The sequence below is a fragment of the Aphelocoma coerulescens genome, chromosome 26 (genome assembly GCF_041296385.1).
Source record: "Aphelocoma coerulescens isolate FSJ_1873_10779 chromosome 26, UR_Acoe_1.0, whole genome shotgun sequence".
NCBI classification, from domain to species: domain Eukaryota; kingdom Metazoa; phylum Chordata; class Aves; order Passeriformes; family Corvidae; genus Aphelocoma; species Aphelocoma coerulescens.
Genome location: NC_091039.1, coordinates 1,241,993 through 1,255,675, shown reverse-complemented (window position 1 = coordinate 1,255,675; position 13,683 = coordinate 1,241,993). Strand labels below are relative to the sequence as shown.

Sequence of the window (13,683 nt, the reverse complement as noted above, 5' to 3'; positions counted from 1 at the left end):
CACAACACAAACACACAAAAGGCACTTTTGTGTGTAAGGGTTTGAAAATTACAAACCAGTGGTAACTCTGAGGGATGAGACACAAGCCCTGGTAGTCCTGGGGTGATTCTGAGAGGCAGGGGGGTGGAAGATGTCCCTTCTAAGGACACAGGAGATGATCAGGCTCTCACACGTGCATGCACACCTCACGCAACCCTCATCTACCCACGTGTCAACATTACTGCGAGCACTTCTGTTCCTTCCATCCTCTGCTTCCACTACATGGCTGACTTGGTTTCCTCCTCCCTGGGCAGAGGAAAAGCCAGGACTGGCTCAGATAACATTACTCAAGTCTTTCTGGATACTGTATCAGGAACTGCCAGCACACAATAGCATCGAGGTAATTAACGAGTTGCAACAGAAGACGCTGCTGGATGTTATTTTGTAACTGCTGGCAAGAAGGAAGGGGCCTCCACGGCTGGAGTTTAACGACAAAACCACAGAGCAGATGTGGTAACTCTGCTCAGGCCAGGATCCGGGATGAAAAGCAGGAGGCTGTGCTGGCAGCAGGTGCAATGCTTCCCCCTCCAGCCCCATAACCTAAATCCGACAGGGAAGAGGCTACCTTCCAGCTGTGTTCACTGCAGGTGCGACATCCCAGAGGAGACTCCAAGACTTTCACTCCAGTCTGTGTCCAAAGGATGACAAGACTCTCTTTGGTCCTTGTCTCAAACCTCCTTGTATTCTACCAGACACGTGTAACATTACAGCAACGGAATATATCAGGAATAAATAGATTTTCTTTTCTAAAAGTTCTCCTGAGCAGTTTGACATTAAGAAATGCTGCAGGTCCTCCTGGCATGGTGTGTAAGGGACAACCCCTGGTGTTAAGTACAAACCCCCTCTGCATCCTCCAGGTGGGACCGCTCAGGAAAAAGGAAGGAAGTGGAAGAGGAGAAGGAAGAGGAGGAGGAGGTGGCCAGGGACCATCACTGGTACTGTCGGTAGTCGCTGAACGGGGGTGGCTGGAGCTGGGATGGATCCTCTGACAGCTGTGGGCCTGGAGCAGGGACAGGGGAAAAGGCAAATGAATACCAAAAGACAAGAGATTCTTCCTATTAACAGAATTCACAACTGGTTTGTTTATCTAAATCCCTCTTAAAATTAATAATAAATCCTGGAATGGCTTTGGTTTCATAAAAAGTTTCAAAACCTGCATAGAATCCCAGACTGACTTGGGCTGGAAGGGACCTCAAAGCTCATCCCATTCCCACCCCCTGCCATGGGCAGGGACACCTTCCACTAGCCCAGGGTGCTCCAAGCCCCACCCAGCCTGGCCTTGGATACTGCCAGGGATGGGGCAGCCACAGCTGCTCTGGGCACCCTGTGCCAGGGCCTCCCCACCCTCACAGGGAAGAATTCCTTCCCAATATCCTATCTAACCCTGCCCTCTGGCACTGGGAAGCCATTTCCCCTTGTTCTGTGACTCCCGGCCCTTGTCCAAAGACCCTCTTCAGCTCTCTTTTAGGAAAAGTACACTGTGCAAGCTGCTCTGAAGACAAACCACTTCTCTCCAAGTTTCACAGAATCATGGAATTGTGGAATGATTTGGGTTGGAAGGGACCTTAAAGCTCATCTTGTTCCATCCCTTGCCATGGGCAGGGACACCTTGCACTAGACAAGGTTTTCTAGCACGGAAATGAACTAGAGCAGGGAGAGGGAAATCTTTCCAGTCACATAAAGCAGCTGGAAACTTGCACGTTAGTGCCCTTGAGGTGACCTTGGCTCCTCTAGAAAGGTTCAACCACGGTGACTTGCCCAACAATAAAGCAACCAGTGAAACGGAACAAGTGTGGAGTCAGCTTCCTGATCCACTGCCTGCTGCTGGAGGGAGCAACACAGCTGTGGTGGGACAATCCAGAGAGAATTAATCATCATGGACAGATGGTAACACTTTCTCCAAGGCAGATTAATTTTCAAGCATCTTTAAAGAATAGAAATTGTCATAGTTTAGGTTGGATGAAGAATATTGGTGAACAAACCCAGAAGAGGATTCACTTGGGAAACAGTGACCTACTACTCCTCCAACACTAGCAGTTTGTGTTCTTCCCAAAATAAGGTGGAGCATTTATCCTACAACGAAATGCTGGGAGAAGCTACCAATGTTAAGCCTGAAGAGCAGAAGGCTCCAGGGAGACCTTAGAGACCCTTCCAGTGCCTAAAGGGGCTCCAGGAGAGCTGGAGAGGGACTGGGGACAAGGGCCTGGAATCACAGGACAAGAAGGAATGGCTTCCCACTGCCAGAGGGCAGGGTTAGATGGGATACTGGGAAGAAATTCTTCCCTGTGAGGGTGGGGAGGACCTGGCCCAGTTTGCCCAAAGAAGCTGTGGCTGCCCTGTGCCTGGAAGTTTCCAAGGTCAGGTTGGATGGGGCTTGGAGCAACCTGGGCTAGTGGAAACTGTTCCTGCCTATGGCAGGGGGTACAATGAGATGGGCTTTGAGGTCCCTGCCACCCCAAACCAGTCTGGGATTCTGTGACAGAGATATTTAGGATTTTCCATGGGAAGCATTCACACAACAGCTTCTGACTCCGTGAGAGCCCTGCTTGCATTTTACTTGGGAAAGAAGTCAGGGATGCAGATACTGAAGCAGTTTAGAAGAGAATCACCACCACCTTTTTTGGAAATCATGTATCTGTATCTCCCAGGTCTTTAGCATCTCTTTTACCCCAGAGTTCCCCACACAGACAAGGGCCTGCCAGAACCACCCCCCTTTTCAACAACTTGCTGCCTGCCATTCCCTCAAACCATTGTGCCCCACCCCTGAGTAAAACCCTTCTGCCACCATGTGCCAGGTGTGTGGCAGAAGCCAGGGACAGCAGGGACATCCCTGCTCTCAGCCATGCCACCTCCAGTCTCCCAGCAGGAAGCAGCTGGTGATAATCTCATGTCATCAGCACCTGCAGCTCCTCCTTGGCTTTCCACAGCCTCAGGAGCTGGCAGGGCAGTGCAGATTCACTCTAGGATAAGAAGAAGACTGCCAGGGGCACATCAGCAAAGCAAATCCTTGTGACACATCCTCTGGCTCCTTACCGTTTGGGAACTGTGTGGAGGCAAATCTTGTCAGCAGAATTCCTGCTCCTTCAATCAAGGCCAGGAGAATTCCTCCCATCGCAGCAGATCCGACCATGGCAACGGGGCCGTCTGGGAATGAAAAGCACAAACCAACGCTTTTCATTTCTTTGCTACATGTCAGAATCTACTGAATCCTAGGATGGTTTGGGCTGGAAGAGACCTTAAAGATCATTTTGTTCCACCCCCTGCCATGGGCAGGGCCACCTTCCACTAGCCCAGGTTGCTCCAAGCCCCACCCAACCTGGTCTTGGACACTGCCAGGGATCCAGGGGCAGCCACAGCTTCTCTGGCGAGGGCACGCTGTGCCAGGGCCTGCCCACCCTCTTCGTGCAGTCTTGATCTCTCCTAAAGCAGACTCAGAGCAGTAATTTTGCATCCATTAAGCTGCATTAAAGGATAATTACTGGGCAACTCCCTCCGCCCTCCCTTCAAGAAACACCAGGAACATTTGGGAGCCTGATTATTACTTTCCTAAGCAGAGGAGAAAAGCTCCAGATTATTTTTCAGCATCTGAAACAGCAAATTCCAATTTGGGTGCCACAGACTGTTGCTTTGCTATAACAATGAGAACTGTACATTTAGAGAGCATGAGGTTTTCAACTGATATCCCTAATTTCTTACTTCTTGCAGCTAAAATGGCTCCAGTCAGGGCTCCACTCGTGATGGAATTCCAGGGATCTTCCTTCCCTCTCATCCTGACCATACTGCAGTCAATCATGGAGAAGAGACCTCCCCAGACAGCAAAGCTCCCTGTTCCAAATCAAACCAAAGCCACTTTGGAGAGAGCAGAGAAGCCAGTTGTGCTGCACAAGAGGTGCTGTGGCATTACTGTGCTCCCTTTCAGACATGAAGTAAATTCTAACTCATGAAGAACCAAATACAGGTTAAAATAAATACAGGAAAATTTCCAACTTGTCATTATCCCCCTCTCCCCCCATTTTATATATCATCTCACTAATATACAATTAACTCCAGAAAGTTTATCAAACTGTGATTATAATGGAACTTTCATCCTAAAAAAGTCAGATTAGCTAAGGGAACTTCCAGATTTATCCCTTTTTAACGTATTTCCTCACAGACAACGATGCAGAGTCATGTCACACCTCACACCACACCCAACCCTGCTCCTGGGGCCTCAGGAGCTTGGCATCCTACAGCACATGCAGGGACACCCCCAAGTTCTATTTTTGATCCAAACTGGATCACTTCTTGTAATGAGTTAGTTTTATCTTAACCCCCTGCACACCATGAAGAGGCTCAGGGAGCTCTGCTGTTTATGACCAGTTATTACTGCTGGCTTATCACTCCAGGAACACAGACTGTTTCCTCCCCAACCAAACTCATTTTGGATATATCAGAACTGTATTTACTCATTGCTTGGGCCAACAAACCTGCTGAGACCCAGCTCAGGTGTCAGTGCACCTCCACCATGTAATATTTCCAAACTCTGCCAACAGTCAACTCTGCAACAAAACCCCAAAATTCATTACCTCCCAGTTGTGGAGCTCTGGTTTTAATGGCTGTCAAACTGCCACGCAGCCGGTGGTTGACACCCTAAAATAAGAGAATTTAGTTAAAATAAAACAGTAAAATCTTACAGCAAAGCTGAGTCTGTATTGCAAAAACCTGCCCCAGGTCCAACAGCCTTCTGAGCCCCCTCAGCAGCTTGTGAGGAGCTGAGACAAAGTGTGCTTTACACCTATTTCACTATTTACCACTCCCTTACAATATTCCTGTCAGGTACATATGGGAATTACAGTTAGCAGGCAGGAAACAATTTGGGTTCACAGTCTGAGGGGCCCACTGTGACTGAAGGAGGCATTACAGTAACATTTTAGCAGGATAAGCAGCGATTTTTCATATGTATCATTTTTTCTTCCCATCTGATGGGCAATCCCACTAGCTGTGCCACTTTAGTCATTCCTGCAGCTGGAATATACAGTCTTTGTACCCAAGAGAAGTGAAGTCATGCTGAGCCTTCCAGAGTCCAATACTCAACATGTCACCCCACAGAACAATTACACATTTTCCCACACTTTAACGCAGTTTAAAGAATATCCACCAAGTTTTATTTTTGTTACAATCACACAGAAGTGAGGATAGGTATATTTAGCAAGTCTTAAGCAAAATTAAGAATCTAATTAAGCACACAGTCCTTTTGAAGTGAAGCGTCTGCAGGATCTGACTAGTTCGGAAAGTTAATTATTAAACCCACCTCAAACCAACAGCTAATTGTCAGAGTAACATCAAAAACACCTTTTATATGAAGTCAGAGAAATTTTAAAACAAATGTTTAAGTAGCAATTAGATCTTAATTTATCAAATGTCTCTGCAATGGGTTTATAGCCAAAATTTTGCAGCAGAAGTCCTGAAAGTGAAAACCAATTTGCATCAGCAAACCTTCACTGCCATGTTTACTCACTCCTGCATTGAAACCAAACCTGAGCACTGAAAAACTGAGTTAATAAAAAGGGCAATGATTACATAAGAGATTAATTACAGAAAATTATACCTTTTAATATAAATCTGAAGGAGAAAAAGACTCTTTCTTTGAGTCATTCCATGTTTCAAAAGAAAGGAAGAGGCCAGGAAAGGAAGGAGAGCCCAGGCTTCATGTCCCTCCATGCAGACAGAACCACAAGCAGGAGATCAGCCAAGGTGGATGTTTCCTGCTGCACTTCCCCATCCCGAGGGAAATGTTCATCACTTAGGGAGGAACAAGCTACCAGTATCCCATTGTGGCCACCAGAGCAAACGGGGAAGCAGCAATTTTATCCCAAAAAAATGAAGGACCCCACAGATCTTGAGCCAGGACAGATTCTCATGGTCTGGATTAACGATGTGCAGGTCTTTAATCAGCCCTGCTCCCTGCACAGGGATTTATTCTCCTTGCCCTTCACTGCCACGCTCCCTGGGGAAGGACAGGGGAGGCAAGACTGCAGTCCATGCACCTTCAGAGCATTTTACTCACCACTGGGGAATTTCGGAAGCCTTTGATAGCCTGGAAAATGCCCCCTCCTATGGCCCCCATGGTGAAGGCCCCTCCGCAGTCATCCACTATCCTCCAGGGACTGGAAAGAAAAATAGGGATGAAAATATTAAATCCCATCATGTTAAACTGTGTAAGTGACTGGGATGGATCCAGCACTTCAGCACTGGTGTAACTGGGGTGAAAATAGAGCCCGGTGGCTTTTCTGTTTCACATCCAGCTCACTGAGCAGGCAGCAACAAAGAAAACAAGAATATTACAGCAAAACAAACTCAACCTTTGCCAGAGTCTCCTGGCCCACTTCCCTGGAGTGGGAAGTAGCAATTATACAGAAATGCCTGAACTCCTCACACAAGGCAGAGACATTTCCATCATGGAAAACTCCTGCAGAATTCCAGCTCTGCCCTACTTACATACTGTAAATAGCTTTAAATTCCCTGATCTCATTCTTCTCTTGACCTACAGAGAACTGAGGCAGCAAATTCCATGAGACTCTGCTCCCAGTTGGCACAAAACACATTTTCTTGAATCACTCACTCTTTTCATTAGTTCTGCTTATTTAAGTGAGACTTCAAAGTTACCTTTGCTGAGCTGGAAAGGTTTTTCCTCATGCACTCTGGATCTTTGAAGTCCACTCAAACAAAACAGAGATCCCTTCAGAGGTACAGCAGCCACAACTCCTGCTCCAACATCACAGAGCAGCCAGGAAAACCCTGCACAGAAGCACCTTCCTGCAGCACAGGCTGTCAGCACCTGCCAGGGGAGCCTTCATTTGGAGTTCAGAACCTCTGCCAAGAACTGGAGCCTTGCAACCCTAAACCAAACTCCTAAACTAGGTGAGCTTTAAGATGCCATTAACTTCTTTTGTCACTGTGGGTAATTTCAGAGCATAAAGTAACAAAGCTGTTTGGTTTCTTTCATCTTGTACTGAGATCTTCCAGCCAAGTACTCAGGTAATTTAACTCCTGCACTGCCAACAACCAGAAAATGCAAAAATCAGCCTAAAATAGCATGAAGGTCACAAATCTGAGCACCATGGCAAGCTCGGTGTTTATGCCAGGCAGGAACTTCAATGAGCATTTCCAATTTCACTTGGAATGTCATGTTTCTGTTCCTGAGGACCCCCTACAGCTTCCAGCTCCTGCACATGAGGACACCATCCCTGACCTGCCACTTCCCCACCTTACAGACCTCCTCTAGTGAGGGGTGACAAACCTCCCTCACTGTGCTGCAGGCTTTGCCACAAAGTGTTTTGTTCCTGAACAAAGTATCTCTAATTTGCAGTCCCTCCTCCTGCATGTTCTCCCTGGCTCCTCATGTTCATGACCTACTTCCAAATCTCCTCCTCCACAGCCAGCCCTGCCCCCTTCCCAAGGGAACTCCTGTGTGCACAGGTCACACTCAGTGCTGGCTTCACTTTTGTACCTTGGATCCATGGGTTGTTCCCAAGGCACCAGGACCCCACCCAAGCGTCACCACTGAGTGTCCCCAGTGACAGCCACATGGCCCAGGGAGCAAGGCAGTGTATTTTATCCTTCATCACCTCCTGTTTGTCTGTCCTGCCTGCACGTGGTCTCGTCCTACCTCATTACAACCCCCTCAGCCCTGACTGCATTCAATAATTCAACAGTTTATTTTCCTTCTGCTCTTTCCTGCACCAGGAAAAGGTTCCAGGCACACTCTTGTCTGAGATGCCAAGATGAAAAGCAACTCAAGTCTTTCTTCTCAGGGATTTTTTGTTGTTTTGCTCTCACATCTCCTGTGCAGATTTTGATCTCCCCTGTTATGAATAACACATCTCATCCCAATTCTCTCCCTTTGTTAACTCTCAAAGAGTGATCTTGTTAAAAGGCTTTTTGGAAACCTAAATGGATTATGTAAAGCGGGCTTCCCTCATCCACAAAGTCAAGGAATTCCAATCTACAAATCATGGCTGCTTTTTCCTGAAGCCTCTTAATGAGACCCCAATCATGGAATGCTTCCCTCTTTAACCTCATTAGCTGTTACCTTTGGGCTTCCTAATTTTCCTTTTAAACTACTCTCCAAGATTTTCTGAGCAGCTTTTAAATGAGAGAACCTCTTTGATCCCAGCACAGCCAGCCTGTGTGTCAGCTCCTCCAAACTCCCTCAAAGCTGACACAAAATACCCCCAGCCCTGGCACTGCTTGACCTCATAAAGAATTGGAGGAGAAGAGATTATTCCATTGTTAATCTGGCACTTATCTACAAGCACAGTATTACTGTTAATTGTTTCCCTGACTCTGAGGGAAGCCCCAGCTGCAGGGAAATGACATGTGGATAAGGTCGGGTCCCTGATGGCACCAGAGATTTCTCAGAGATGAAGAGAGCAGAGGGCAAGACTTCACTTTTCCCAGGGCTCCGGGGCAGCCACATACCAGCTCTGGATGCCTGAGAGAGGGAGAAGTCCTCCCTCCAAGCCCCACAGCATCCTGCAGTTCTCCTGACAGCTGGAAAACTACTGGAATCAGAGGCCACCACACTTTAAATGAACAAAGGGGACTTTTCTCTGTGCCAGTGGCTCATAGGGAACCTGCCTGACCCCAGGACAGCAGCTCCTGGGGGCTGGGTAACTGGGTGACCAGCAGCAAAGGGGTCAGAACAATGGAGGACACCAGCAGCCCCACATGGCTTGGCAGTGAAACATCTCTATTGCACAGCATTAAGGACACAGGTTCAAGCTGTGCCTGGGGAGGGTCACGTTGGATATTGAGGAATTTCTCCACAGAAAGGACTGTCAGGCATTGGAAGGGGCTGCCCAGGGAGGCAGTGGAATCTCTGTCCCTGGAGGTGTTCAAGGAATGACTGGATGTGGCACTCAGTGCTCTGGTCTGGTTGACAAGGTGGGGATAGGGTAGGCACAGGTTGGACTTGCTGGTCTGAGAGGTCTTTTCCAGTCTCAGTAATTCTGGGATTTCCTGGAGCCCACAGCAATCTTTTAATAAATACAATTTACTCTGCTCATGACCCAGACTTTATGCTGTAAAAAGGCAGGGGTGGCATTTATGGAGAAACTTAATACATGTCAGCAGAGCACCCTGCAAAGTTTGGGAAAAGCCTCATGCACAGTCGCAGATCTCTGTCTGCAAAGGCAAGCAGAATCTCAGGACGATTTAGGCTGGAAGGGACCTTAAAGCTCAGACCATTTCACCCCCTGCCATGGGCAGGGACACCTTTCACCATCCCAGGCTGCTCCAAGCCCAGTCCAACCTGGCCTTGAACACTTCCAGGCACAGGGCAGCCACACCTTCCCTGGGCAACCTGGGCCAGGGCCTCCCCACCCTCACAGGGAAGAATTTTTTTCTCAGCCTCCCATCTAACCCTGCCCTCTGGCAGTAGGAAGCCATTCCCCCTTGTTCTGTGATTCCAGGCCCTTGTCCCAAGTCCCTCTCCATGCTGACAGAGAACTCTGCCCAGGATTCAGTAACCCTGCACCTGAGCTTGCATTTAATCCTTTTATTACTACAAATACAACCTTTGACTTGCAACCAATGTGTTTGTGCAGGTCTACAAAGACAGTGCTCAACCATGACAGGATTCAGAAACTGACAGTTTGCCATGGAGAGGGCCAGGGGGCTGGGCTAGGCTTATGGAAATAGGGAAGGACAGGGGCAGGGCAACTGGGGGGTGAGGGGAGCCTGGGGAGGCCAAGGATGGGGGGGGACTTGGGGGCTGAGGGGCGACTGAGGATGAATTAAGGGTGAGAGAAGGCTGAGGAGGGGGAGGCTGAGGATGGAGGAAACTGAGGATGAGGGAGAGAACTGAGAAAGAATTAAGGGTGAGAAAAGGCTGAGTGGGGCGTGGGGGAGGCTGAGATTGAAGGGGGCTGTAGATGAAGGAGGGCTGAGATGAGGTGCTGAAAATGGTGGCGCTGAGGATCGGGGGGGCTGTGGATAAGAGGAAAGACTGAGGACGGGGGACTGAGATGGTGGCTGAGGGGGGACTGAGAACTGGAGGGGCTGTAGGTCGGGGGGAGACATGAGGCGAGCTAAGAATGAGGGGAGATTGAGGATGGATAGTCTGAGAATGACGAAAGGACTGAGGATGAGGAGAGGAGCTGAGGAGCCTGTGAATGAGGGAGAGACTGAGAATGTGAGCAGCTGAGGATGAGGGGGGATTGAGGATAGGGAGGCCGATGACGGGGGGCTGAGGCCGAGGGGGGTTGAGGATGAGGAGGTACTAAGGACAAGGGAAGGCTGGAAGGGAAGCTCAGCATGAGGGACAGAGGTGGGGCTGCGAATAAAGGAGTGCTGGAGGACCGAAGCGCTGCCCGACGTGGGACCGTCACTGCAGCGCCCTCCGCCCCCGGAGCCGCATGAGCGGCGCAGGCCGCAGGGCCCCGTCGGCTCCTGGCCGCTCCGGGAGGCCGCGCGGGGCTCGGTAGCGGCGGGGTTTGGCTGCCCCGGCCCCGAGCGGGCCCCGCGGAGCGGCCTCCGCCGCTTCCCTCAGGGGGCCCCACCAAGGTCAACCCCGCCCCTCCGACGGGGAGCGGCCCCGGACGCGCCCGCAGCGCTCCCCCGCCCCTTCCCGGCGCTCGCGGATCCCGATCCCGATCCCGATCCCGATCCCGATCCCGATCCCGATCCCGATCCCGATCCCGATCCATCCCGGCCCAGGCCCGCTCCGCTCCCCTCACCAGGGCTCGCGCGCGTACTCCTCCATCTTGCCGGGCCCCACCACCTCCCCGCGCGCGATTGGCTGCGGCGGCCCCAGGCCGGCCAATGGCAGGGGAGGGCGGGACGAAGCGCGGGGCAGGGAGGTGTCTGCGCGTGCGCCATGCCTGGCCCCGCCCCCTGCGCTGATTGACAGGCGCTGTGATGGTGGGCGTGTCGCCGGGCCGTGAGGGGAGAAATCCCCGAGGGCGGGATGCACTGGGTGGGACGGACTTTCAATCTCATCCAGCGCCACGCCCCGCCCCGGGCAAGGATACTTCCGCTATCCCAGGCTGCTCCAAGTCCCGTCCAGCCTGGCCTTGGACACTACCAGGGATGGGGCAGCCACAGCTTCTCTGGGCAACCTGGGCCAGGGCGTCCCCGCCCTCACAGGGAGAGGAATTCCTTCCCAATATCCCATCTAAGCCTTTGTCAGTGGGAAACCCTTTGTCCTGCCACTCTAGGCCCTTGTCCAAAGTTCCTCTCCAGCTCTCTTTTAGGAACTGTACCTGTGCAAGCTGCTCCAAGGACAAACCACTCTGCTCCAAGTTTCATGAAATCATGGAGTGGTTTGGGTTTGAAGGGACCTTAAAGCTCATCCCGTTCCATCCCCTGCCATGGGTAGGGACATCTTCCACTGTCCCAGGTTGCTCCGAGCCCTGTCAGTCTGGAACGTCAGGGCCCAAGCCCACACCGTTCCCAATGCTGCTGCAGGAGCTGGGCTGACCTCGCATGTCCCAGGGGATGCTCCTGTGGCTCTGCGGACAGCTGGAAGCGGGGACTTGACATCCCTTCCACCAGGTCAGTTCCCTGGGCAGGCAGAGCTGGTATGCAGAGAACAGTGTCTGTGATGGCAGGAGATTCCCGGGCAGCTTGCAAAGCTCTCGGCACAAGATGAGGCTGTTCCCTCTTGTCCTATCGCTTGTTTCCTGGAAGCAGAGCCCTACCCGCACCTGGCTCCACCCTCCTGTCAGGGAGTTGTGGAGTGCAAGAAGTTCCCCTCCCAGCCTCCTTTTCTGCCCCGGAGCCTTGCCCCGTCCAGGGGTTTGCAGCCACTCGAAGTTCTAAATTGCTTATTCTTTTCTACTCCTAATTTAACATTACACGCTCTGCTGTCCTGTAAGGGCAGCAAATCATTCGGTAGCAAAAACTGAGTGCAAAACAGGTTGTTCTCCAACAACTTAATTGTTTTAATAAATCATGGGCTGAAGCACCAGGAAGGAGCTAGAATGCTCCACCTGCTATGTTGGGTCTTGATGCTTTAAAAGACTCCTAGGGTTTCACAAACAGGTGTGTTTGACCCCATTTAAGGTGGGAGGTGGGAGTTATGCAGTTTTGGAGATTCCTGGGAGATGCTATTGTGGCTTCTGCTTTGGCCAAGAAGGGGAGACAGGAAAAGTAGGAAATCTTGGCCTCTCTCAGCCACCACAGCAGCTCTCCCCACTCCTGTGTCCTCTGGTACTGCTGTGGTTTCATCCCCCTGTGCAGAGCAGTGGTGAGGCAACACCTCCAATCCTGGGGTCAGTTCTAGGCCCCTCAATTCCAGAAGGACATTGAGGGGCTGGAGCACGTCCAAAGAAGGGAACGGGGCCAGGGAAGGGTCTGGAGCACCAGGAGCGGCTGAGGGGCTCAGCCTGGAGAAGAGGAGGCTCAGCGGGGACCTGCTCACTCTCCAAAGCTCCCTGAGAGGAGGGTGCAGCCAGGGCAGGGGGGGAGGGGGTGTCAGGCTCTGCTCCCAGGGAACAGGGACAGGATAAGAGGAAATGGCCTCAAGCTGTGCCAGGGGAGGTTCAGTTTGGATACTGGGGAAAATTTCTTCCCGGAAAGGTTGGTCAGGCCCTGGCACGGCTGCCCAGGGCAGTGGTGTAATCACCATCCCTGAAGGGATTTACAAAACATGTGGATGTGGCACCTGGGGACATGGGTCAGTGGTGGCCTTGGCAGTGCTGGGGGAACTTAGAGGGCTTTTCCAAACTCAACAATTCCATTATTTTGTGACTCCTCCCATACTGGTCTGACCCTGCTGGGGTGGGCAATTCTTTGCCTAATGAGTGGTATGTTAATTAAATCAGGCTGAATGGTCACTCTGGTCCCGCCTTTCACAAGCTGTGGGAGAGCTGGTGAAACGTGGTGACTCCATGAGGTGCAGGAGCTTCAGCATCACCCAAGGGACCGGGTGGCACCCGTGGGACAGGCTCAGGGAAGATGTTCAAGGGTTTTCTGTGATTTCTGAGTTTCCCCACAGCCAGGATTTGGTTCATTTCCCAAAATATATTGTCTTCTCCAGTCTTACTGTCATGTGAGCATGTGTCTGGAGAGGAGGTTTTGGATAAAGATGCATTTGGTTTGGGAGAGATGTGACTTCTCTCACTGGCCACAAGACACCCGCTGCCTGTTGTGGCCAGGCAGGGAAATGTCACTCTTCAGCAAACAGCTTAGAAAATGATAAAAGATCAGTTTTCAACCTCTCCTCCTGTGGGCTCTGAAGGAAAGGGAAAGAAAATAGACTAGAGGAATCCATCTAAAGTTCAGCTGTCCTTTATCAGCTAATAGGGAAAAATAAAGGCAGATGGATGGTCCCAGGTGGCAGTGAGAGAGGTGGGGGCACGGAAGGCTTTCTCAGCTCTGCCAGAGTTTGTAAATATGCCTGGAAAAGCTGCTTAATCTGCCTCTGTCCCTCCTCTCTAATGGCTTGTTGTGGCGCTTCAAAGCGAGTGGTTTGGAAATATTCATTAGTGCCCTCGAGGTGTTGGTTGCTATGGAGATGGGAACCCGATAAATCCAAGACTGACAGATTCAGAGCTGCCAGGAGCTCCTGTGTGCCAAACTACACCGTATCCCACTGCTCTGAACCACACAGGGCCTAGACCATTTCTCTGATGAGGAGAGACTGCAGGAGCTGAGCCTGGT

At 50.9% G+C, this 13,683-nt stretch overlaps 1 protein-coding gene across 1 annotated transcript; it reads right to left on the bottom strand.

Moving 5' to 3' along the window:
* Positions 1 to 694: 694 nt before the first annotated feature.
* On the bottom strand, positions 695 to 10,843 carry TIMM17A (translocase of inner mitochondrial membrane 17A). Its single transcript, XM_068995612.1, has 6 exons — positions 10,758 to 10,843; positions 6,086 to 6,185; positions 4,605 to 4,668; positions 3,736 to 3,864; positions 3,073 to 3,183; positions 695 to 1,039 (listed from the first exon to the last, which is right to left on the bottom strand). The coding sequence occupies exons 1-6, from the start codon at positions 10,781 to 10,783 to the stop codon at positions 969 to 971; spliced, it is 501 nt and encodes a 166-aa protein (XP_068851713.1). The 5' UTR covers positions 10,784 to 10,843; the 3' UTR covers positions 695 to 968.
* Between the last annotated feature and the right edge of the window lie 2,840 nt (positions 10,844 to 13,683).

Coding starts and splice junctions, on each gene's coding strand:
- TIMM17A (XM_068995612.1), bottom strand. CDS start 10,783: ATGGAGGAGTACGCGCGCGAGCCCTG. Junction 3,865..4,604: donor CAGAGCTCCACAACTGGGAG/GTAATGAATTTT, acceptor GATTTGGAACAG/GGAGCTTTGCTGTCTGGGGA. Junction 1,040..3,072: donor CTCCACACAGTTCCCAAACG/GTAAGGAGCCAG, acceptor TCCCTGCTCCAG/GCCCACAGCTGTCAGAGGAT.